This window comes from Panthera uncia, chromosome A2, assembly GCF_023721935.1.
Source record: "Panthera uncia isolate 11264 chromosome A2, Puncia_PCG_1.0, whole genome shotgun sequence".
In the NCBI taxonomy this organism is placed as follows: domain Eukaryota; kingdom Metazoa; phylum Chordata; class Mammalia; order Carnivora; family Felidae; genus Panthera; species Panthera uncia.
In genome coordinates this window covers 135,266,588-135,293,888 of record NC_064816.1, presented here as the reverse complement: position 1 = coordinate 135,293,888, position 27,301 = coordinate 135,266,588, and the positions used below count along the sequence as shown (strand labels likewise).

General features: G+C 36.2%; 1 protein-coding gene across 1 annotated transcript in view; it reads left to right on the top strand.

Moving 5' to 3' along the window:
• The first annotated feature begins 833 nt into the window (after positions 1–833).
• Positions 834–27,301, top strand: part of SLC13A1 (solute carrier family 13 member 1) — a 65,659-nt gene continuing 39,191 nt past the window's right edge. Inside the window, exons 1-4 of the mRNA XM_049641757.1 lie at positions 834–1,126; positions 3,702–3,889; positions 4,494–4,551; positions 4,633–4,681. Of these exons, the coding sequence (XP_049497714.1) occupies positions 1,095–1,126; positions 3,702–3,889; positions 4,494–4,551; positions 4,633–4,681 (327 nt within the window). The 5' untranslated portion in view covers positions 834–1,094. The remainder of the gene's footprint in view (positions 1,127–3,701; positions 3,890–4,493; positions 4,552–4,632; positions 4,682–27,301) is intronic.

The window sequence follows — 27,301 nt, the reverse complement described above, 5'->3', positions numbered from 1 at the left end:
AAAATGCTAGTATTTCAAAACTCTCTGGTTTCTAAACTTATTTGACCACAACATCTTTGTGTTGTTGCTGCTATTTGAGAAAAAGATTATGTACCTAACATACCTCAGAGCATTCTTTGGTAAATAGGTGGACCCAAAGTGTCTGTACACTCTACTAATCTCTCAATGGTGTTAGCTAAAAATGGTTTAAGATGTTGGCTCCTATTGAAGAGTATTTATTTTATAGCAAATGATTTTGAAGGTAAAACCATTCAAAGTATTAAGAAGTGACACTGAAATTATGGCATAATGGATAGTATCGATGACACTGGCAAGTTGGAGACTTAACTTGGACTTTCCCAAATCACAGTCATTGTCATTCTACCATAGCAGTATAACTCGATTAACCCCAGCTGAGAGGAGGAAAAATTAAGACATTGAAGGCAGTTTCCTGATGTTACACAGTTATTTAAAAACCCAGTATGGAGCACCTGTGTGGCTCAGTCAGCTGAGCATCCAACTCTTGATATTGGTTCAGGTCATGATCTTGTGGTCGTGATATAGAGCCATGCCTGGAGCTCCTCATCGGGCTCCACGCTAAGTGTGGAGCCTGATTGGGATTCTCTCCCTCCCCCTCTCTCTACCCTTCCCCTACTCGTTCTCCCTCCCCCCTCAAAATAAATAAATAAACATTACAAATAAAAAAATAAAAAAATAAAAGTAAATAAAAACCCAGTATCTTGGGTTCCCTTTTCTTTTCTTTTCTTTTTTTTTTTTTTTTGTATATATTCTTCCTTAACACTACTATTTCTGGGTAAGAATATAGAACTTACTTCAAATTTGTATTCTAATGCATCTACATTTTTCTTAACCAAATAGAAAGATTAAGTAGTTTGAAGGTCACAGCTAAGAGCAGCAAAGTTAAGAGAAAGCAAAATTGCTTTCTCGGGCAATCTCATTTTCCCCCCACCAACATAAATAAATGATCATGGGCTTAACTATAATTTCAGGTGGCATCTGCTTATTTCAAAGATTTTCATCTACTGTTAATTGGAGTCATCTGCTTAGCAACATCAATAGAAAAATGGAATTTGCACAAAAGGATCGCTCTGAGAATGGTGATGACAGTGGGTGTGAACCCAGCATGGTAAGTACCGCATTTACTGTTCCAGGTTTACATTCCAAACAGATCATTTTTATGCAGAGCAAATAACTAAATAAGTAATACGCGTCCAGGCAGTCATTCATATCACAGTATAATTCATGCCTTTTTTTTCCTCTGCAAATATGAAAGGGATGTAAAGTGTACTTGAGTTGGAGGAGGAAACAACAACTTCCCTTCACAGCAGGTCTAATTACAGGGAGATTGGAGTAAGTGCACACAACTCTCTCACCTTTCATGCACATTAAGAGGCAAAGCTGAGAGGAGCCTTGAACCTCAACAGACAAGATTGATAGGCTTCAGAGTAGATTTCAGTCCTATCTCGTTTTTTGGCTAATTACCCATTCAAGACTTGCTCAAGAGCATCCTTGATCATCAGGGAAGATGTTAAGAACCAAAGACAAAGACATTACTGACAAAATACAAATGTGTGCAGAAAAATTCCAAGGTGAACATTTTTCTTTTTAAATGAACTGTTGCAAAGTGAAACAATCAATTAAGAAGTTTCATCTACAGAATGTGAAATCGCTCAGTTGACTGATTTTCCCCCACTGAATGCTTTCCCCCACTGAAATGAATGCTTTTTTCCATTAAATTAATTGGCTATTGTAGTTTTAATTCTAGCTCTTGTTAAGAACATAGATGTGAGCTAAAAAATATATTTTCAGTGTCATAATCACTTGCATATGAGAAATTATATGTTTCTCTCTAAAGGCAATAACATATATACCAGTCCTTATAAAGTTTAGTGTGTAGTAAGCAGAAAGTTCCCAGTAAAATTACCCCCAAAAAGTTCTAAATTAGAAATTATAATAATACTGATTTTAAAATACACATTTAACATTTGCCTAAGCATTAAGCTTTAAAGCCTTAGGTGGTTCTTCCCTTCTCATTTTTCTTTGAAAATAAGAAAATTTTATTGAATTATGTTGCATAATTCATTCTAGAGTGCATCCATATCTGTGTTTACCATTTATGAGTAAAAGAGTGTTGTTGAATACAGAAAATAACTCAGATGAGTCAAATTTTTTAAATGTTTGTTACTTAAAATTTTTATAACATGTATGTATTAAGGTAATTTCACTCCTAAAATGAAATGGTGTTCCACAGCTCTTGGGATGCTACAGATACTGTCTCTTTTCCTTGATCACCTTCTCACTGAACACAGGGAATAGGGGAGTGAACCGCACAGTGAAGCAAGAGTCCTGTCCATTATATCATTAAGTGGCTTTGCAATTTAAGGCATTTTCACCACACTAAAGATTTATCTGATCACCATCTTCTTTTATAGGAATATTTCAGGTCTTGTCAGAGCCTTAAGTTAAAGGTATTTCTAGTTTGCTTTTATTAGGAATCTTGTCTTATTTAAACAGATATCTAAAGAGTTCTATTTTGTTTTACATGTAAAAATTGTTCACCTGATCTGAAGTGGAAACTTACAGTGTGGAATTTTTCTTGTGGATCTACTTTTTTTTTTTTTTAATCTTTATTTATTTTTGAGAGAGAGACAGCATGTGAGCAGGGAAGGAGCAGAGACAGAGAGAAAGAGACACAGAATGCGAAGCAGGCTCCAGGCTCCAAGCTGTCAGCACAGAGCCCGACGTGGGGCTCGAACTCATGAACTGTGAGACCATGACCTGAGCTAAGTGGGACGCTCAACCCACTGGGCCACCCAGGCGCCCCACTTGTGGATCTACTTTTAAGGGAGTCACAGAATTTTATAAATGGCTTTATATGGAAAGATGTGCTTCTGAATGATTTTTTGGGATCTCCTACTCAAAGGAGATCATATTTTTTCCCCCAGGTGTGACTTTGAAAGCTTATAGATACAGTTTCAAATGCTAGAAGTCTTAGGTGTGTTATTTTTAAGGGAGAAGAACTGCTCTAAATATAAGAGAAGAGAAAATAATATATCCAGTTCTTGACCACAGGTAGGAATGTTAAATTCAAGAAAGCATAAATAATAGAATCTATAGAAAATTCTGAAACCTCATTTTAGCTAGTAATTTTAACCATTTCCTTTATCTACCATGTATTGAGCCAAGTAGTCAATAACAAAAAGCAGATTTAAAAATATTAATTTTTATCCTTGCCCTCGTGCTTCCCTGGCACACAGACTAATAAACAGAGATGAGATCAAAAGATAAGAGAAAGAATAAGGGATCCTAAACTCAAAAATTGATTACATTTCCTCTTACTAGTATTTGAAGGTAAGCGTCATCTGCAAAGGGCATTCAAATATTGGTATAATATTATAAGCTGTTATACCATCTACTGACTTGCAGTTCGGTTATACATTTAATCATTTTTTTTCTGTTTCAAGAGAAGATTCTTATGGTTTCCAGGGAGACAAATCTCATAAAAACTCCACTCTTCTATGTGCCACTTTGGTTCCTGTCTGGCTATGGCCATCCTGAGGGGTCGTCATCTGAGAGGAACCTTAACTTAAGTGTGTTTTGAAAAAAATTCCCAAGTCAAAAACAGCAACCTTGACAGTTAAATAAGACAGAGCTAGTTAAGCTGAAGAGCACAGTTCATACTAAAAGCCCTCTCATTTCAGGCTGACATTGGGGTTCATGAGCAGTACCGCCTTTTTATCTATGTGGCTTAGCAACACCTCAACTGCTGCCATGGTGATGCCCATCGTGGAGGCCGTGGCACAGCAAATCATCAGTGCTGAAGCAGAGGTCGAGGCCACTCAGATGACTTATTTCAGTGGATCAACCAACCATGGACTGGAAATTGATGGTATCACATGTTGTTACAGCTGCAGTGGGGTCTAATCATTTGGGCAATAGGCATAAACTCAAGAATTCTGGCTTATATTTTATTGACTGTCCATACATGCATGATGTGAATTTAGCCTTCCCCTTTCTGTATTTATACAAAGGAATGACATTACTCGAAGATTTTACCTTCAGTTAATGGTCAAATCTACATTCTCTGGAAAAAAAAGAGGAAGAATGCCCTTTCTATCCTCCAGCCAGTCTGATGGAAATCTTTCTCTGTCTCTCTCTCTCAGGAGACCCCAAGTCTACTTTCATACTGAATTGACATTCCTGCATAATATTGGGAATCTTTCATTCCTACATTCTATTTGGAAAGAGCATTGCATTTGGCTGTGGTTATTTCTGGCTCTGATAAATTTCCCTGATAGAGTGAAAACTGTTGGGGCAATATTTGTATTTATAAAATACTTTATTAAGATGAATGTTATGTCAGTAGGTGAATTTAGTTCCAGTTTCTAGTAATGCTTCCATCTTTACACACACACACACACACACACACACACACACACCTGCACACACAGAAAACCCTTTAAAGTATTTTTCTTCTATTTAATGTTTTGCAGAAAGTGTTAATGAACACGAAACAAATGAGAGGAAAGAGAAGACGGTACCGGTTCCAGGGTAAAGAATATTGACATTTTGATTAGGATTTTCTAAATTACATTTTAATAAAATTATAAACGGGGTCGATTTATTTTGCAGATACAGTAATGATGCAGGGAAAAATTCAAGCAATATGGAGCTGGAAAAGGTACATTAAATGTGATTCTTTCTAAATAATTATATGTGAAATTATATTAGATGTGCAGTTAGAGATGTATGCATTTTAAAATCTGCTACTTGCTTCCTTGTTTATCAATTACTTTGCTTGCCTAAGTCAACATGGTTTGATAAGCCCTCATGGAGAGACTAAAATCAATATTCTGATCGAAAGTATTTTAGGCTTTGAAAATTAGCATCATTATTTTCTCCTTTTACTAAGTTTGTGGTGATAGGAAGTAGCATACGTAGTTCAAAGAAATATAATTCCAGTCTCAGAATATTGTTTCATCTTCTTATTAAAATCTTACTGGCTTGGTAGCCTGATTTTCATTAGGACTCTCCCCATTTCTTTCAGGTTATAAACTTAGAGCAACTATTCGTGTAATTGCAATCCAGTTATCTTTAGTATTCCCACTAAAAAATTCAATGCAGAATTTATGAATTGCTACTGTCAAACACAGATGGAGGAGTCGTAGTCATTCTAGCTATTCGAGGAAGGAAGGAGACTTTTGTAAGTTATCCCACAGAATTCATTTCCCAGAATAAATCAATATAAAAATTCTATACCGAGTCGTGTTGGGAGCAATAGATCTTGAGTCTACTGAAAAGTAATCCTGCATAGCAATAGTTTTATAGTAACCATGGTATTAGGAATAGGAGAGTGGGGCATATGTTCCTTCCTCAGGCTGCAATGCATTCACATGCAGCTCAGTAGGAAAAAGAAAACTCTCTTGTTATTTACAGAAATCTTTAAGGAAAGAGTGATTTCTGTGTAAAGCGGAGACAAATAACAAAGCTAAGTTTTAAGCCTTTAGCTACAGTGTACAGTAAGGGTTTTAAAGATGAGAACTGAATATACATTTATGAAAACATTATCATTTTTAGTGATAGAAGTAATTCTTGTAAAACATAGAGAATCAATAGCAGGCAAAGTATGTCACAGAAGAATACATTAAAAAATGAGCTTTAAAAATTATGAAAACTGGCAATCCTAAACAGAAAAATATGCTCGCACTCAGTAACTTTCTCGTGGTCATCTTTAGAAACCCAGTTTTCTGGCATGATGCTGAAATTTAGTATCGAGCCCCTTCGAATCGATTTGACATCCAACACAGTCCTAGGCATTATAGGAAGGTCCAACGATGAAAAGACCTGCTCCCCACTGTGTGCAGCTCAGAGTCTAGTGGGGAAGGGGGACGTAAAAAAGACATGTGACATAACTACTACAACAGAAGCATGCACAGAGGGGCTAAGTGTTCAGAAGTGGAGAGCAACCAGCTCAGTCAGGGATGTTGCAGGAGTGGAGTGCAAGGGAACGAGATTTGAGTCAGGAAGGAGACAGCATGTTCAATCAGCAGAATGCAGACTCCATGCATGCCGGGACTATGTCTGCTTTGTTCATTTAATTCCATGACACGCTTCGTTGCCTCATTTTCAGTAGATATTTATCTTCATCAATTAATGAATGAGTGAAAAGAGAAGAGGTATTCTAATTAGAGAATGCAGTGAATTCAAAGACCCAAATATGTGGAGAACCGGGCTTTTTTCAGGAAGCCTCTCCACTGCAGGTTCTAGGGATGAGTTGTGGTAAGTGAAATGTGAAGATAGATCAAGCCATGTTCAAAATAGCTGTTTGTGGGACGCCTGGGTGACTAGTCTGGTGAAGCATCCGACTCTTGATTCCTGCTCAGGTCATGATCTCACAGTTTCATGAGTTCGAGCCACACGTCAGGCTCTGCGCTGAACCTGCAGAGCCTGCTTGGGATTGTCTCTCTCTCTCTCTCTCTCTCTCTCTCTCTCTCTCTCTCTCTGTCTCTCTGCCCCTCCCTGCCCATGCTCTCTCTGCCTCTCTCAAAATAAATAAATAAACTTTTAAAAAAATATTTTAAAAAATAGCTGTTCTTGGGGCGTGTGGGTGGCCCAGTCCCTTAAGCGTCAGACTTCGGCTCAGGTCATGATCTCATTGTTTGTGAGTTGGAGCCCCCGTGTTGGGATCTGTGCTGACAGCTCAGAGCCCAGATCTTGCTTCAGATTCTGTGTCTCCCTCTCTTTCTGAGCCTCCCCTGCTCATGCTCTGTCTCTGTCTCTCTCTCTCTCAAAAGTAAATAAACATTAAAAAAATAATAATTAAAAATTTTTTTAAATGCAGAAGAGTTTAGAGTTTATGTTAGGGGAAATGGGAATCTTTGAAACTGGAGAGCAGCATGGTAAATTCTGCCCATTGAGAAACTTACTATGGCAACAATTTGAAGAGTGGAGAGTGCAAACCTAACTGGACTTTTTTGATTAATCAGACTTTGAGGACAAGAGAGAGAAAAGCATAGAAGATGTCTCTGCTAGAATAAACTAGGTAAATGTAGGCCTTGATGTCACCAACTGAGATGCAGACACAGGAGGAACAAGTGTTCAATGGAGAAAAGTAAAGATAATGTGGGTACATTTAGGGCAATAAAGACTGAGTTCTGAGTTTGGGAGAAGAGAGCAAGCAAGGCCTTTGAACAATGCTTCTGTGGTCTTTGTAGAACTCAACGTATAAAATTCAACTTTATGCAAAAGAAAAATTAAAGGATAACTTTTTACTTTACAAAAGTATTCTTTGTTAGAGATAACACGAAAGTGTTATTTTATATACACACTTAAGATATGTTTTGATTTTTAACAACTACAGATAGATATATTGTATATTTTGTGTTCAATTTGTACTAAATTGCACCTATTCTTTGCCAGGTTTAAACTAGCTACTTTAACATTAATTGATTATGTGGAAGAATCTGTATCTACTTCATCTAGTTATGAAAAGGAAAGAATATTTATATAATGTTTTTTTCTTCTATTTTCTTCTTGAAGCAGGTAGGGCATTCTGTTGAATTAAAATAGCTGTATGGTTTGGCTTTGAATTTGAACTATAAGTCATCAAAGATCCAAATATTGCTCCTTTAAAGAAGGAATGGTTTAAAATAAATTTCAGAGAAGAGGAAAAAATGAAGGGCTTAGGTTTTTTTAAATTTGCACTATTTTGCCATGTTCGTATTTTAAAAAAAATATTTAATTTCTACTGAAAATTACTACAATTTTGTACATTTGAATCACTTGTTCAGTAAAAAATTAAGTATTTTTCTTAAATTTAATTAAAATCTGTTTACTAGTATAATTAAATCAATCCAAGATGATCAATAACCTTACTTTATTTTAGAATTATATATTTACTTCATTTTTTAGAATTATGTTTTTCTTTAAAGGCAATAACACACACCAATCCATATAAAGTTTAGTGTGTAGTAAGCAGAAAGTTCCCAGTAAGTAGAAGAAAATTAAGAATTACCACCAAATAAGTTCTACATTAGTAATTATAATAATATTGATTAAAAATATACATTTAACATTTGCCCAAGTATTATCTTCTTAATGAGGCCTACCCTGATCACCCATTTTCATTATGGCCAATGCATCCCTCCTAATACCCTTGAACCTGCCCTACTTTTCCCAAAGCATGCATTACCTTCATACCAATGAAATTATTTATTTAATTTTTTTCCATATGCTTATTTGTATTTCAAATATCTAGAACAGGTGACTGCCATAGAGTAAGCATGTAGTAAATATTTGCTGAGTGAAGGAATAAATTCAGTAATATTTTTCTCAATAATACTTAGATTAAAAGAACTCATTCTGTATAGAAACTATAACAAGAAAAAAGCAAACTGATAACGGTTGAAAGATAAAACCATGAGTCAGATTAATTTTATTTTTTCCAGCTTAATTGAGATATAATTGACACATAAGTATACTTCACTCAGCCAACACATTGGGTAAATTTAAGGCGCACCTGTTGATTTGATATATATTGCAGAATGATTATCACCATTGCAATAGTTAATATCTCCATCACATTACATAATTACCATTTCTTTTTTGTGGTAAGAACATTTAAGATCTACTCTCTTAGCAACTTCCAATCTATAGCAAGTATTATTAATTTTAACCATCATGCTGGACATTAGGTCCTGAGAAATTATTCATCTTATAACTGTAAGTTTGTACCCTTTGACCAAAATCTCATTTCCCCAACCCCAGCCCCCAGGACCACACTCTACACTCTGTTTCTATGAATTAGACTTTTTTCAATTCCACGTGTAAATGATAACATACAATAATTGTCTTTGTCTGACTTATTTCACTTAGCATAATGTTATTATAATAACAGCCATTCTGTTGGGTATGAGGTCATAACTCACTGTGATTTTGATTTGCATTTCCCTGATGGTAGTGATATTGAGTATCTTCTCATCCACCTGTTGGACCACTTGTATGTCTTCTTTGAAAAAATGTCCATTCAGTTCCTCTCATTTTTAAATTGGATTATCTGGGATTTGTTACTGTTGAGCTAATTTTTATGAGTAGCACAAGAAAGGGGTCCAATTTTATATGCCTGTAGTAATCCAGTTTTCCCAACACCATTTATTGAAGAGGCTATCCTTTCTTCACTAAGTATCTTGGCTCCTTGTCAAATGCTGGCTCCTTGTATATATTAAGGTTTATTTCTGGGCTTTCAATTCTGTTCTGTTGGTGTGTGTGTCTTTTTTTATACCAATTCCAGACTGTTTTGATTACTATAGCTTAGTAATATAGTTTGAAACCAGCAAGTGTGATACCTTCAGTTTTGTTCTTCTTTCTCAGGAAAGAGAAAATTGCTTTGGCTATTCATGGGGATTAATTTCATTTTTTGGTGGAAAGAATATAAAAGTTTGGAACTAAAACTTATCAACCCTAAAATTCTTGTTGATAGAACTGCAAACTTCTGACATAGATGATAATAATGATAATTTTGCCATTGCTGCTGCTACTGCTAGTAATGATTACATGTTAGTTTTGAAGGTGATAGATATTCAGTAGCCCCTCTGATTCCAGGAACTGATTAAAGAATAGACATATACCAATGCTGCATACCTAAAAGGGAGATGTTTTCCATGACTTTCCAAGTTCTCTTCTTATTATAGACCATGACCCAGACATTAGCAGAGCTCCCTACTTGTGCCCAGAATAAAAGTGGTGGGTAAGTGATTAGCCTATAAATCCTGCATGACTCTAAAAGTAGTTACAATATTTTTTTTGAGGCAAAAAGGAACAAAAACAATGGGATATCCTAAAGGGACACTGACAGTACATGGTCAAATTTATTTGTCAGGTTCCAGGGGAGCAACTGAGAAACCAATCATCGTCACTCATATTATTTCTATCAGAAATGAGTTCCAGGTATCCGAAAACCAATTTTTACATACCAAAAGAAGAATCAAGTTGCTAGATTTTTCCCTTCTTCACAAGCACTAGTATTATTCAAAGAGATACCCACATTTTTATACTAGCTCAATTTCCAAACGTCCAGTCATCTTTGAATGAAAGGAATTGGAAAATCGGTTTGCTTTTAATGAAAGGTCCAAGATAATTGTTTTCCTTTCATTTTATATAATTCATCATCCTCTACAGGGAAGAGTTCAAAGGGAAAATTTACAAATTTAATGAACAAATTAAATCTTGTTTTTTAATTAGGTGTTTAGTTTGGGGGTGAAAATCCTTATTATTGAAAACCAAATTCTAAAAGAAAACACTGTTTAATGTTCCCCAAGAATTCAAAGAACCATATTAACTGTAATAAGCATGGTTCGTAATATCATGGTCTAGGGGCATTAGTTCTGCCAAGCAGGTAGATAACAATTCTAGAATATCTGGTGTCTACATCAGATAGAAACAAAAGTGTGTTCTCCTTGATTACTCTTCCATTCAAGCCTAGGTGTAACTGAGTGGCAAAGCCACTCATGAGAGCTCTTCAGTCCTCACCTGACACCTGACAATGTAGGTGTCTTCTTTCACTCATCCAGACAAATCCTGTAGTTTACAGAGAGATGATGATAGAGAAGGAGAGAAACCACCACATACCCTTTAGGAATAACAGCCCCATCAAAATGACAGGAGACAGCAAGTGTCTGCAAGGATGTGGAGAAAAGGGAACCCTTGTGCACTATCGGTGGGAATGTAAATTGGTTCGGTCATTGTAGAAAACAGTATATAAAGGTTCATCAAAAAATTAAAAAGGGAGTTACCATATTATCTAGAAATCCCACTTCTGGATATATATCCAAAGGAAATGAAAACAAGATCTCAGAGAGATATCTGCACTCCTATGTTCATTGCAGCATTATTCACAATAGCCACAATATGGAAACAACCTAACTGTCCACCAATGGATGAATGGATAAAGAAGTGGTATGTATATACAATGGAATATTATTCAGCCACGAGAGAGAAGGAAATCCTGCCATTTGCAACAATATGGATGAAATTTGAGGACATTATGCTAAGTGAAATAAGGCAGACAGAAAAATACAAATACTGCATGGTATCATTTATATGTGGAATCTAAAAAACAAAGTGAAATTCATACAGAGTAGAAAAGTGGTTGTCAAGGGCTGAGTGGTGGGGTGCAAACTTTTGGCTATAAGATGAGTTAGGTCCAAGGATGTAATGTAAACCATGGTGACTATGGTTAACACTATTGTATGATTGAGATTGGTTAGGGTAGTAGTGTTTGAATGTCTCAAAAAACAACAACAACAACACCAACAGAAAAATAGATGTGTGAGGTGGTAGAAATATTGATTGGCTGGGTTGGGGTTACTTCTCATAATGTATGTATGTGTCAGATTACCACAACTATACACTTTAACTATTTTATAATTTTGTCAATTATATCTCAATAAAGTTGAAAAAAATTGTGGGATTTTTTAAAGTTTATTTATTATGTGAGAGAGAGAGTACGAGCTGGTGGGGGTGGGGGTTGGGGCAGAGAGAGGAGAGAGAATCCCAAGGAGGCTGGGTACCGTCAGCACAAAGCCCAGCGTGGGCTTGATCCCACAAAGAGACAGTCAACCAACTGAGCCACCCAGGTGCCCCAGTTGTGGGATAATATATGTGTACATCAAGTGACCTTGATGTATACACTAACAGTGAAAGGATTCCTCCCATCCAGTTGATTGGCATCTAGATATTTATCTAGTTTAGGCACTTCACATGTTTTTTTAAAATTTTTTTTAAAGGTTCATTTATTTATTTTTGAGGTGGGGGCAGCGGCATAGAGAGAGGGAGACAGAGAAACCCAAGCAGGCTGTGCACTGTCAGCACAAAGCCCAGCGCGAGGCTCAAGCTCATGAACTGTGAGATCATGACCTGAGCCAAAGTTGGACAGATAACCAACTGAACCACCCAGGCACCCCTACTTTGTCTTTTTTTTTTCTTAAACATTTATTCATTTTTGTAGACAGAGAGAGATGGAGTGTGAGCGGGAGAGGGGCAGAGGGAGAGGGAGACACAGAATCTGAAGCAGGCTCCAGGCTCTGAGCTGTCAGCACGCAGCCCAATATGAGGCTCAAACTAACGAACTATGAGATCATGACCTGAGCCAAGTCTAACACCCAACCGACTGAGCCACCCAGGCACCCCTAGTTAGTCTTTTTTAATGTGGCAGTTCCTACGCCTCTGGGAATACAAATTGAGCTTTTAAAAGAAATCATAACTATTCTATTTACTAATCCATTTTATGACAACACATTTCATTCAAGAATTCGGATGCCTCACCGTCGGTGTTCTTATATCAGAACAAAAGATTAAATTTCTGGTATGTAATAGAGATCCAATATCCTCCACAAACAGTCTAGACTAGAGTGAAGGTAAATGCCTGCGTACGGACAAGCAGGTAAAACCTAATTCATCTGAAATTATACCAGGTGTATTTTTTTTAAGTTTATGTATTTTGAGAGACAGAGACAGCACAAGTGGGGGGGAGGGGCAGAGAGAGGGAGTGAGAGAGAATCCCAAGCAGTCTCAACACTGCCAGCGCAGAGCCTAATGCGAGGCTCAAACCCACAAAGCCCTGAGATCATGACTGAGCCAAAACCAAGAGGGATGTTTAACTGACTGAGCCACCCAGGTGCTACCAGGTGTATTTTCTGATAAAAGAAGGTAGTAGGTGGCAACAGTTAGTGAGGTAAATTCACTTATCTTAAAAAAAAAAAAAAAAAAAAAAAAAAGATAAAGGAATCACAGAAGCAATCTGTGAACATGACCTCACTCCATATTTCAATTTTCATTGCCGCCAAAGTCCTAGCTCCAGTGATATCTAGACTTAGCTGTGTTTCCATAAAACACTTTGTTGTTAAAGGAATGATTGTTGATAATATCTTTTCTCCCATATGTCTTTCATTTTTGAATCACCAAAATGCAGTTCTTCACATTTGAAGTTATTGAAATATCATCTGGCAAATAACATAAGTTCAGCCATGTTGGAAGCATCTGTACTTTCCTCTAACTGTACAGTAAGCCTCCCACGCTATATAATTTATTCTAATACTGTAGTTTCTTTTTTTAAAATCCTCAGAAATGTTTTCTATGCATCTTCCCATAGTATTTCCTAACAAAAGAGTGCGTTTATTTTATTTTGTCCTCAAATCGTTTTTATGTATTTGATCACGAAATACTTTACACACACATGTATTTATAAAATGTAACAGAAAAAAATTAAAGAAAATGCATAAAATGGTATCTTTCACACCTCAGCTTAATTAATTTTGAGAAATCTCTGTGAGCCCTTCTCTGATTCCATCTCCTTTCCTCACACAATCACATCCTTCCCCTTATTGAGACAGCCACAGTCAAGAATGTTGTGTTAATCATTCTCTTGTTTTCTTTTCAGTATTTCTACTTCTTACTTCTTCATCACGACAAAGACCCAAAATAGCAATAGTTTTAACAAGATAGGAATAAGCTGAAATGGTGGCTCCACAATCATGATGGCCCTGATTCTTTCTGTCCCAGTTGTGCCATCCTCTCAGCACTTGACTGCTACCTCATGGTGTAAGATTAGCTGCCTCATCTCCCTCTATCCATTCTCTACTCTAGCTAGCAGCAAAAAAAGAAAACAGAAGGTGTATGTACTTAGAAATTGCTCTATTACTTTCCTGGCTTTAGGATTGTTTATATTTTCTATTTCTACCTGAGTTAGTTGCACTTTTCTAGGAATTTATGCATTTCATCTCAAATATACTGGCATATAGTTGTTTACAATATCCACTAAGACCTATTTAATTTCTTTCTTTTTTTTTTAATTTCTTTTTAATGTTTGTTGTTTTTGAGAGAGAGAGACAGACAGACAGAGAGCAAGCAGGGGAGGGGCAGAGAGAGAGGGAGACACAGAATCAGAAGCAGGCTCTAGGCTCTGAGCTGTCAGCACAGAGCCCAACGCGGGGCTCGAACTCACAGACAGCGAGATCATGACCTGAGCTGTAGTCGGCCGCCCAACCGACTGAGCCACCCAGGCGCCCCAGACCTATTTAATTTCTAAAGTACTTTTAGTTACAGCTTTTATCATTCCTAATATTTTTACTTATGCTTTTAAACTTGCTAAAATAATCTTTTAAAAGCCTATGTCTATTGTATTTGTCTTACAAGTCTTGTCAAAGCACTGACCTTTGGCTCTTTAATCGTATTTATGTATGTTCTAATTTATTTATTAGTTTCCTCTATTATTTTGTTCTGTCTGCTTAATTTTTGCATTCATTCTGTTCTTTTACTTTTTTTTTTTTTCAACGTTTTTTATTTATTTTTGGGACAGAGAGAGACAGAGCATGAATGGGGGAGGGGCAGAGAGAGAGGGAGACACAGAATCGGAAACAGGCTCCAGGCTCCGAGCCATCAGCCCAGAGCCTGACGCGGGGCTCGAACTCACGGACCGCGAGATCGTGACCTGGCTGAAGTCGGACGCTTAACCGACTGCGCCACCCAGGCGCCCCCGTTCTTTTACTTTTTAAAGTAGATATTTACATTTTGAAATTCGAGCTATTATTTTCTTTCAAAGTAACAATTTAAGGAGATGAATTTTCTTCTATTAATTTATCTATACCACATATTTTTCAGTTCTTTGAGTTTTCTGATTTCTATTATGCTAGATTCTTTCATTCATGAGTTGCTTAGAAGTGTATTTTAAAATTTGAAATAAATGAGGCTTTTGTAACTACTTTTTAAAAATTTCTAACTTAATTTTACTGTAGTCTGACATCAGTTCTTCTAAACTTGTTGAGGCAGATTTGTGAACTAGCACATGGTCAATTGTGATAAATATTTCATTGCACTTAAAAGAATTGTATATTCTCAACTTACTGCGTGCAATATTTTCCAAAAGTCTGTTAGATCAAGTTTGCTAGTTGTTTTTCAAATTTTCTGTGACCTAACCAATTTTTTGTCTATTTAACCCAGCAATTAATGGAACAGTTGTATTAAAATCCCCCTCTAGGATATGGATATGTCTATTTCTTCTGATAGTGTTGTCAATTTTAGTTTATATATATTTTTAGATTATTTAGATTATGTTATTGTGTCCCTACCAGTTTAGAATGTTTGTATACTCCTGGTTAATTAATGCTTTTACCACTTTGCAGTGCCCCTCTCAGTGTATAGTAATGTTTTGCGGTCTTAGAGTTTATTTGTATGCTAATGTAGCAATGCCAGCTTTCTTTTTTTTTTTTAACCTTTATGTTTATTTTTTGTATTTATTTTAATTCCAGTATAATTAACATACAGTGTTATATTAGTGTCAAGTGTACATATAGTGATTCAACAACTCTATATATTACTCGGTGCTCATCATGAGAAGTGTACTCTTAGTCCCCTTCCCCTATTCTACCCAACCCCCACCCACCTACCCTATGATGACTGTTAATTTGTTCTCTATAGTTAAGACTCTGATTTTTGGTTTGTCTCTTTTTTCTTTGCTCGTTTTGTTTAAGTTCCACATATTAGTGAAATTGTATATTTGTCTTCCTCTGACTGACTTATTTCACTTAGCATTATACCCTTTAGATCCATCCACGTTGTTGCAAATGGCAAGATTTCATTCTTTTTTATGGCTGAGTAATATTCTATTTATAGTGCGTATTTTATTTATCCATTCATCTATTGATGGACACTGGTTGCTTCCATAATTTGGCTATTATAAATAATGCTGCAGTAAACATAGGTGTTCATATCTTTTTTCAAATTACTGTTTTTGTATTTTGAGGGTAAATACCCACTAGTGGAATTATTGGATCATTTGGTAATTCTATTTTTTATTTTTTATTTTTTAAATTAAAAAATTTAACGTTCGTTTTTAAGAGACAGAGAGAGGCAGAACATGAGCAGGGGAGGGGCAGAGATTGAGGGAGACACAGATCCAAAGCAGGCTCCAGGCTCTAAGCTGTCAGCACAGAGCCTGATGCGGGGCTTGAACCCATGAACTGTGAGATCATGACCTGAACTGAAGTTGTACGCTTAACTGACTGAGCCACCCAGGAGCCCTTGGTAAATCTATTTTTAACTTTTTGAGGAACCTCTATATTAAGGACATTTTAACAGTATTTGTTCTATCCATGAGCAGAGAATATCTTTCTATTTGTTTCTGTTGTCTTTAATTTCTTTCATCAATGTTTTATAGTTTCAGAGCACAGGTCTTTCACCTCTTTGGCTAAGTTTATTCCTAAGTATTTTGTTATTTTTGGTGCAGTTGTAAATGGAACTGCCTTCTTAATTTCTCCTTCTACTGTTTTATTATTAGTGTGCAGAAATACAATGGATTTCTGTATATTGATTTTGTATCCTGAAACCTGACTTAATTCATTTACCGATTCTATTTACCAAAGATTTTTGGTCAAGTCTTTGGGGTCTTCTATATATAATATCATGTCATTTGCAAACAGTGAAAGCTTTACTTTTGTCTTACCTTTTGGATGCCTTTTATTTCTTTTTGTTGTCAGATTGCTGCAGCTAGGACTTCCAGTACTATGTTGAATAAAAGTGGTTAAGAGTGGACATCCTGGCATTGTTCCTGACCTTAAGGAAAAGTTCTCAGTTTTTCACCATTGAGTATGATGTTAGCTGTGGGTTTTTCATATGTGGCCTTTATTATGTTGAGGTATGTTCCCTCTAAACCTACTTTGTTGAGAGTTTTTGTCATGAATGTTCTACTTTGTTAAATGCTTTTTTTTTTTTTTTTTGCATCTATTGAAATGATCTTGTGGTTCTTATTCTTTCTCTTATTGATGTGATGTATCACATTGATTTATTTGCAAATGTTGAACCACACTTGCATCTCAGGATGAATCCCACATGATCATGGTGAATGATTTTTTTAATGCATTGTTGAATTCAGTTTGCTAGTGTTTCATTGAGGATTTTTGCATCTATGTTCATTGGACATATTAGCCTGTAATTCTCTTTTTTTGCAGTATCTTAATCTGGTTTCGATTTCAGGGTAATGGTGGCCTCATAAAATGAATTTGGAAGCTTTTCTTCCTTTTCTATTTTTTTTTGGATTAGTTTATGAAGGATGAGTATTAACTCTAATTTAGATGTTTGGTAGAATTCACCTGTGAAGCCATCAGGTCCTGAACTTTGTTGGGAGTTTTTTTGATAACTACTTCAATTTCATCAGTGATAATTGGTCTGTTCAAATTTTCTATTTCCTTCTGATTCAATTTTGGGAGGTTACATGTTTCTAGGAATTTATGCATTTCTTCTAGGTTGTCCAATTTGTTGGCATATAATTTTTCATAATATTCTCTTATAATTGTATTTCTGTGATGTCAGTTATTTCTCCTGTTTCATTTCTGAAATTGTTTGTGTCCTCTCCTTTGTTGTTTGTTGTTGATGAAGATGATGATGATGAGTTTGACTAAAGCTATATGAATTTTGTTAATCTTTGCAAAGAAACAGCTCCTGGTTTCATTGATCTGTTCTATTGGTTTTTTAGTTTCTATTTTATTTCTGCTCTAATCTTAGTTATTTCCTTCCTTTCACTGGTTTTGGGTTTTATTTGTTGTTCTATTTCTAGCTCTTTTAGGTATAAGATTAGGTTGTTTATTTGAGAATTTTCTTCCTTCTTGAGGTAGACCTGTATTGCTATAAACTTTATTGTTAGTACACCTTTTGCTACATCCCAAAGGTTTTGGACTGTTGTTTTCATTTTAATTTGTCTCTATGTATTTTTTATTTTTGATTTGATTTCTTGGTTGGCCCATTCATTATTTCGTAGCATGTTATTTAACCTCCATATATTTGTGCTTTTTCCAGATTTGTGTATGTGTAGTTGATTTCCAGTTTCATAGTAAGTGTTATGGTCAAAATAGTGTTATGGTCAAAAAAGATGCATGTTATGACTTTAATCTTTTTGAATTTGTTGATACTTGTTTTGTGGTCTAATATATGATCTATTCTGGAGAATGTTCTCATGTGCACTTGAAAAGAATATGTATTTGCTGTTTTAGGATGGAATGTTCTGAATATATCTGTTAGATCCGTCTGGTCCAATATATCACTCAAAGCCACTGTTTCATTGTTGGTTTTCTGTATGAAAGATCTATCCATTGATGTAAGTGGGGTGTTAAAGTCCCATACTATTATTGTATTACCATCAGTTACTTTATATTTGTTATTAGCTGCTTTATGTATTTGAATGCATATTTATAATTGTTATACTTTCTTGTTTGATTGTTCTCTTTATGATTATATAGTGTCCTTCTTTGACTCTTGTTACAGTCTTTGTTTTAAAGTCCATTTTTCCTAATATAAATATTGCTACTGTGGCTTTCTTTTCACTTCCATTTGCAAGATAAATGCTTTTTTATCCCTTCACCTTCAATCTGCATGTTGCTTTAGGTCTGAAGTGAGTGTCTTGCAGGCAGGATATAGATGGACTTGCTTTTTTATCGCTTCTGTCATGCTTTTTTTTGATTTGGGCATTAGTCCGTTTACATTTGAAGTAGGTATGTACTTATTAATTACTATTAATTAATAATTATTAATTATGTACTTATGTAATTATTAATAGGTATGTACTTATTTCATTTTGTTGTTTGTTTTATGATTGTTTTTGTAGTTCTTTGTTTCTTTTTTCTCTTGCTCTTTTCTCGCATAGTTTGCTGGCTTTCTTTAGTGGTGTACTTGGATTGGGTTCTCTTTATTTTTTGCATATTCATTAACAGGTTTTTATTTGTGGTTCCCATTAGTCTTATATACAAAATTTTATGCATATAGAAATCTATATTAAGTTGATAGTCTCTTACATTTGAGCTCATTCTTTATTCCTCTGCCCCCCCTCACCATGTTTTAGGTATATAGTGTCATACTTTACATCCTTTTATTTTGTGAATTCCTTGACTTATTTTTATAGGTATATATTATTTTACTGATTTTGTGCTTTCTACTTTTCTTGCTTCTGTTTATGGTCTCTCCTTTCCATTCAAAGGGCCCTTTAACATTTCTCACAAGGCTGGTTTAGTGGTGATGAATTCCTTTAACTTGTTTGTCTGGGAAACTCCTTTATCTCTATATTCTGAATGACAGCCTTGTTTGATGAGTATTCTTGGTTGCAGGGTTTTTTCCTTTCAGCCCTTTGAATATATCATGCCACTCCCTTCTGGCCTGCAAAGTTTGTGCTAAAAAATCAGCTGATAGCCTTATGGGGATTCCCTTGTAGGTTACAGTTTTCTTTTCTCTTGCTTCTTTTAAGATACTTTTTAAAAAAATTTTTAATGTTTATTTTTATTTCTTTTTGAGAGAGAGACAGAGTGCAGAGAGAGAGGGAGACACAGAATCTGAAGCAGGCTCCAGGCTCTGAGCTGTCAGCACAGAGCCTGGGGGCTCAAACTCACAAATCATGAGATCATGACCTGAGCTGAAGTCAGATGCTTAACGGTCTGAGCCACCCAGGTGCCCCTTACTGTGTGTCTTGTGGACCACCTTGGGTTGATTTTGTTGGGGACTCACGTGCTTCCTGGATCTGGATTTCTGTTTCTTTCCCCAGATTTGGGAAGTTTTCAGCTATTATTTCTTCAAAGAATTTTTTTTGCCACTTCTTCTCTTCTCTTTCTGGGATCCCTATAATGCAAATGTTATTACACTTGATGGTGTCACTGAGTTCCCCTTACATAAATTCATTTATTATTCTTTTTTTTCTCTCCTGTTCAGCTTGATGGTTTTCCATTAATCTGTGCTCCATATCACTGACCCATTCTTCTGTTTCTCTAGTCTATTATTTATCTCATCAAGTGTATTTGTAATTTCAGTTATTGAGTTATTCATGTCTGATTGGTTCTTTTTTGTGTGGTCTATCTCTTTGTTGAGGGTCTCCCTGAGGTTCTCCACTCTTTTCTCAAGTCCAGTGAGTATCTTTATGATCCTTACTTTAAATTCTCTATCAGACAGATTGCTTGTCTCCATTTCATTTAGTTCTGTTGCTGTGATTTTCTCCTCTTCTTTCATTTGGCACATTTCCATCTGCCTCATCATTTTGTCTAATTCTCTGTGTTTGTTTTTATGTGCTAAGAAATTCATCCCTGTTTTCTGCTCTTGAAAGTAGTGGCCTTATGAAAAAGAGGTCCTCTAGTGCCTTGTAGTGCAATGTCCTTGGTCCACCAGAACCTGGCACTTCAGGAGTGTCTCCGGTGTGTGTTGTGTGCACCCTACTGTTGTGGCTAAAGCATGTTTGTCTTCAGTCCAGTCATCTGCAATGGCTTCTTTGTTGTGAGCAGGTTTTAGTCTTTGCATTGCTACCGAGCCAGTCTAGGGCATTTGCCAGAGATGCAATACCACTGAACTGCAGGGTACTTTCTCTGTGTTGTCCCCTCAAAGACTTTTGTTGATGGGCAGGGCCTGTAATCAGACCCTGATGTCTGCTGTAGCCCACTGCTGGGGCCACAGTTGGACTGGTGTGTGTGGTTTTCTTCCCCCGTCCCTTGGGTAGGAGTCATTTTGGAGTGGTGCTGGCCCCTATTAGTACTGCTTCTACACTGCCAAGTTTGTGGCACCATTTTGGAAGGGCTCTAGTCAAGGGCATATTGGAGGCATAAGGTCCATAGGAGAAGGTGGGGGTGGGGTACATGGTGCCAGCAAAGTCCAGCTGGTCAGATGTGGGAGAGGACCTGCAGCCTCCTAGGAAAACTCCTGCCCAGGCCAGCCAGGTTGGAGAGGACGGATCCACAGAAGCACAAGGGCTGAGGAGAGGGAGCTAGGTAGAAAGTGTTGGTGCTGTGCTGGTTCTACAGGTATCCATGTATCTAGGCTGCAGGGTGAGGGAAGGAAATGGCACCTGCCAGCTCTTTTGTTCTTAAAGTCTCCCCAAGATCCCTGCACCTCAAGCATTTGGTCTGAGATTAGTAAATAAATCTCCTTCCTGTATACCCCAGGTGTTTCATACTGCTGCTTCTATGCTGTATCTCAATATTGTGCTGTCTCTTTGGGGTTGGGGACTCCACCCTCCTGGCTCTCCCAGAGCTGACCCTGCTAATTTTTAAAGTTCCAGGTATTAAGCCCCACTTAATAGAGACTTAAAAGAGACTTAAAAGAGTCTTAAAAGACTCTTGGTTGAGTCTCTTGGTTCTCAAAGCCAAATGTTATGGGGATTCATCTTCCCTGTACAAGTCCCCCATGCCTAGGGTGTTTGCTGTGAGGGTCTGGTCCTCTCCTTTTTTGAGACCCACAATATCCCTTCTTTGCACAGAGTCCTGTGGGTATGTTTGGTTCCAGACCTCATCTTTGCATTTCCTACTCTCTTTGATGTGGCCTCTTGTGTACATTTAGCTGTGGAGAGTCTGTTCTGCCAGTCTTCAGGTCTTTTTCTGGGTTATTTACACTGATGTGAGTGTTATCTAGTTGTGTCTGTGGGAGGAGGTGAGCTTAGAATCCTCCGGCTCTACCATCTTCCCCAGAAGTCTCCTGAAGTGCCAGCTTTCTTTCGGTTAGACTTTACCTAGCATTTCTTTTCTCCTTTCATGTTCAATATTTCTATGTCCTTATGCTTTAGATGTATTTCTTATAAAAAAACATATTGCTGGCTTTTACATTTTTATCCAGGTTGAAGATTTTTGCCTGACAAGTTTTATCCATTTGAATTTTTTGTGACTTTATAAATTTAGAATAATTTTGAATATCAGATTTCTGTTTTTTTCCAAATATTTTTTTATATCTCTTCCCTGCATTCTTTTGCAGTTATTTAATTTTTGTTCTTTATTTAGTTCATCACACACACATACACACACATACACACACACATACACACACACACCTGCATGCATATATACACGCATGCACATACACACACACACACACACACACACACATACACACACTTATACACTATGCTCTGTGTCTGTTATTATTATAGATTTACTGAAAATTTTTATCATGTGTATTGGTCAACTAAGTCTAACAAAACATGACAGACTTGGTGGTTTAAACAACAGAAATTTATTTTCTTATATTTCTGTAGGATAAAAGTCCAAGATCAAGGAGCCACCAGGGTTAGTTCTGGTAAGGCCTCTCTTCCTGGCTTGTAGACAGCTTGCCTGCTCACTGTGTCTTCACACAGCCTTCTCTCTTTGCAGAAGCAGAGAGAAAAAGAGAGATGTCTGGTCTTTCTTCCTCTTCTTATAAGGACAACAATTTTATCACATTAGGGCCCTACCTTTGTGGTCTCATTTAACTCTAATTACCACCTTAAATTCCCTATCTCCAAAACAGTCACATTGGGTGTTAAGGCTTCAATATATGAATGTGAGGTGGACACAGTTCAAACTATAATGTCATGTATGCTTGATTTATAAAAATGTAAAAAGAATCCATTATTCCCTTCCTCTTGAACAGGACAAAGACCTTAGGACATTTCAACTATACCATCTCTTCCTGTTTATGTGTGGCCATTTTCTAATATTTTCTAGTTCTACTCTGTCATTCTCCTATAAACTATATAATTTTATTTTTTAAATCAATGCTTTGTACAATTATGTGCATATTTACTAATATCTTTGTTCACCATTGTTTCTTGCTTCTTGAACATTCTTTCTGGGTTCATACTCTTTCTGCCTGAATAGATCTTTTGAATATACTTCAGAGAGTACCTTTTGAGGGTAAACTCTCAGTTTTGTTTTATATAAAGGTCTTTACAATTCATGGAATATATTTTTGTGATTATAGATTTCTAGATTGACTATTTTTTTTCATTGCATATTGACACGTATTCCTACTGTCTTTTGACTGTTTTGCTGTTAGAAATAAGCTAGCTGTCATTCAAATTGCCATTCCTTTAACAGACAATCCTTTCTCTTTGGTTACTTTAAAGATGTGCATGTCTATGTGCATGTGTGTAAGTTGAATCTTTTCTAATTCTTTTTTTTAATGTTTATTTATTATTGAGAGACAGAGCATGAGCATGGGAGGGGCAGAGCGAGGGGAAGACACAGAATCCAAAGCAGGCTGCAGACTCTGAGCTGTCAACACAGAGCCCAATGAGGGGCTCGAACTCACAAACTGAGAGATCATTACCTGAGCCAAAGTCGGATGCTTAACTGACTGAACCACCCAGGCGCCCCTTTTCCAATAATTCTTGAGAATTCTCAGCCATTATTTTCTCTGAGTCTCCAGTTAAACATATGTTAAACTTTATTATTCTGTCTTCCATGCTTTTTAACACCTTTATTTTCTTTCTGTGTCTTGCTAGACTACATTATGAATAACTTCAGATCTATCTCCCAGTTCATTAATTCTCCCTTCAGCTATGTCTATCTTTTTTGTTTAACTATTTACTGAGTATTTAAATCCAGTTATTTATTTAATTTTATTTATTTTAGGGAGAGAGAGAAAGGGAAAGAGTATGCATGAGCAAGGGAGAAGAGTAGAGGGCGAGAGAGAGAATCTTAAGCAGGTTCCATGCTTAGTGTGGAGCCCAACATGAGGCTTGGTCCCACAACCCTGGGATCATGACCTGAGCTGAAATCAAGAATTAGATATTCAGCGAACTGAGTCATCCAGGTGTTCCTAAATTCAGTTACTTAAATTTTAATTTCTATAAATTCTATTTGTCTCCTTTTAAGATTTGCTGGGTGATTTTTTTATAGTCTCTTTATCTTTGCTCATATTTTCCATTTCTTCTCTAATTTTGTTAATCATAAATTAATTTACTTATATGTCTAATGGCTCTAGTGTCTGAGGTCCTATAGATCGCTCCTTGGCCTGTTTTTGTTTTCTGCTGTTTCCTCACTTTTCTTGCCTTTTGTGTGTGTGTGTGTGTGTGTGTGTGTGTATGTTTTGTGTTTTTAAATATTGAAATGATAGGGGCACCTGGGTTGCTTATTCAGTTGAGCATCCAACTCTTGATTTCAGCTCGGGTCATGGTCCTAGGGTCATGGGACCGAGCCCCGCATCAGGCTCCACGCTGAGCATGGAGCCTGCTTAAGATTCTCTTTCTTTCTCTCTCTGCCCCTCTCCTCCACTTGCATACTCTCTTTCTCTCAAATTAAAAAAAATAATAATAAATAAATAAATAAATAAATATTGAAATACTAGTTTTTCTTGAAACTTCTGTGGGAATTCCTTAAGTCCTGGGTTGCAGCTGCATAGAACTTCTATATTATTGTTTTTCTTTTAACACACAGGTAACACCAATTCAGACTAAAAGTGGTCATGGTTAGGAGTTTTCAGGCTACATTATGTTTTCCCCTTAAGTCAGGATGAGGTTTCCTTGCTGTCTATTTTTACAAAGAATACCCGTTTTATGAGTGTTCTCCTCCATGATTGCCCATGGAGGGTGGGCCTTAGGTGTTATCTGCCGTCCCAGCTCTCTCTGCAAAAGAATAAACTGATATCCTCAGATCAAAAAGCTGCCTAGTCACTCACTTAAGATTCCCATTTTCACTTTATTTAGGGTCAAGGCAAATCCCTTACTTTTGTATAGTTTTGTAATACATCTTAAGGTGCTTTTTAAATATTTAAACCACATTTTATTTAACAGGAGATCTGACTTGTCATATAGCTAAAGAGAAATCCACTGTTATTTATATATTATGTCAGTCATTTTTACTCCTATAGAAAGAAAAAGATTTTTCCCAGTACACATATATTTTCATTTTCAGCTATTCATGAATGCATTACAAAGGAAATTTCTAAATATTTAACATTTAGGATAATAGCATTTTATTAAATAAACCTTGGATTTAAGTATGATTTTTGACATTGCTAGAGAAAAGTAGAATTTTTATAAAGAGTCTTCATGTCTTAAGTGCTTAATTTTAAATATCTTCCTGTTCATCATACTATTACTATATAATCTAATATTCCAATTCACAATATGCAAATACTTCTTTATTAACTACAGTGGATATAAATCACATTTCCAGGAGTCTTATTGATAACTTCAATTTTGTTACCAACTTCTCTGAATTGTTCAAGTTATTACAGATTTGATCCTTACCAAATCTTCATGAAGAGTTCATATTAGGAGTAGAAGGATCTCCTCTCATATTTTCTTTCTGGTCACTTATGTATTATCTTTATTCTGGGCTTTCTTTACATACATAATTTCCTATAGAAATCATTTAAATCCATATGTGTATTATGAGAGGGCTGTTTTAATTAAAACTACAAAGAATAATCTGTTATCCACTTAACCAAGTACATGTAAACTCAATATGCTGAGGGCTAACAAAGGAGACAGGACCCCGCTGTCAATCCCTCTTCACACTATGGAGCTTTTACTCTCCCCCCACCTTTTACCTATATTATCCACCAATGCATAGACCATCAAGGCACCAAGGTCAATCTGTGCAATAATTATTAGTTAAGATTCATTCATTCATTTATTTTTAATGTGAAACAGAAAATATTGCATTTTCCAATAAGATGCCAGATTGAATAAGCCCATTTACCTTCACCGTATCCTAAATCTCCATTACAACAAGAACAAATAGACCTTTTAAGTCATAAGTTGCAATTCTATAAATGTCAAGAGAAGAGATGACAGCAAAATCATTTTGGAAGCTGGAAATAAAAGGATGACTCAGTTATGTCATGAAAGTGGAATCTTAAATCAATGGTGAGGAAAGACAATAAACAATCCAATTTACATAGCAGCAGCCTTCAAAGTTTTTAAAATGTTGAAAATCAAGGGTAAGTAAAAAATGGCTTATGAAACATTAAATTCCCAAATTTCTTCCTCAACTCTACATAAATGCAACTGCTTCTCCTCCACCAGACAGAAGTGGAATATTTAGATCTGGTAAAGCAGAGGGTAAAGAGAGCTGGAACCTGTTCAGGTCACAGGAGGGTTTCACAGTGATAACTGGGGCAGTAGGAGGCATTTTATATGTCAAATGGTGAGAAACTTGCCTTCTACTCAACTGTTCCTGGGAGCCAGACATATACCCTCCAGGTGTCAACGGACAGGAGACCAGGGGTCCATCCCTGGGGAATGTAATCAACACAAAGAAAAGGTAAAAATATATAGAATTGGGTTTTCTCAGGAAAAAAAAAAAGGCCCAGTCAGATGATACTGCAGTGAAACCCACAATCAATGACAAATCCCAAAGCACATGTATAGAGCTTCCAAACAGTTTTCCACTGTCTTAAATATGAGCCAACATATCTGAAGAATATCTTGGGGATGAAAGAGAGAGTTCCAAAGAAACAAAAAGAAAGCAGAAAGCTGCAGGAAACGGAAACTGTGTAAGAAGGTGAAAACACAAGAAAAGAGACTATCATTAATATAGTAACAGAGAGGTAAACAAAGGAATTGCATTCATGGAATATATGAAGGGTGTTCTTTTTTTTCAGCACAGGTATGTTTAATACAATTTATGCTGTCTTGCACCATCCTTTTTTTAGTTTTTATTTTTAAATAAATTTACATTTTCACCTATTTCTAACCCCCCTCACCCCTTGCCTCTTGCAACCACCAATCTGTTCTCTGCATCTATGAGTGTGGTTTTTTTGTGGCTTTGTGCTTTTACTTTTTTAAAAGATTCCACATATAGTAGAGATTGTATAATATTTGTCTTTCACTGTCTGACTTACTTCATTTAGCGTACTTCCTTTGATTTCCATCTGTGTTGTCACAAACGGCAAGATTTCATTCATTTTTTTATGGCTGGATGATACTGCACTGTGTACATATACCACAATTTCTTTATTCATTCATCCATCAATGGACACTTAGGTTGTTTCCATATCATTGCTATTGCAGATAATGTAGCAATGAACATGGGTATGCGTATTTCTTTCCGAGTTAGGTTTTCCATTTTCTTTTCATAAATACCCCAAAGTAGAATTGCTACATCATATTGTAGTTCTTTTTTAGTTTTTTGAGGAACTTCCATACTGTTGTCCATTGTGGCTGCACCAGTTTACATTCCAACCAACAGTGCATAAGGGTTCCCTTTTCTCCACATCCTCACCAACACTTACTATTTCTTGTCTTTTTGATAACAGTCATGCTGAAAGGTATGAGGTGATAACTCATTGTGGTTTTGATTTATATTTCCCTGATCATTAAGGATGTTGAGCATCTTTTCATGTGCCTGTTGACCATTTGTATGTCATCTTTGGGAAAATTTCTATTCAGACCTTCTGCACATTTTTTGATTAAATTGTTTGGGGTTTTTGCTATTGAGCTGTATGAGTTCTTTATATATTTTGTATAGTAGCCCCTTATCAGGAATATGATTTGAAAATATTTTCTCTCATTTAATAGGTTGTCTTTTCA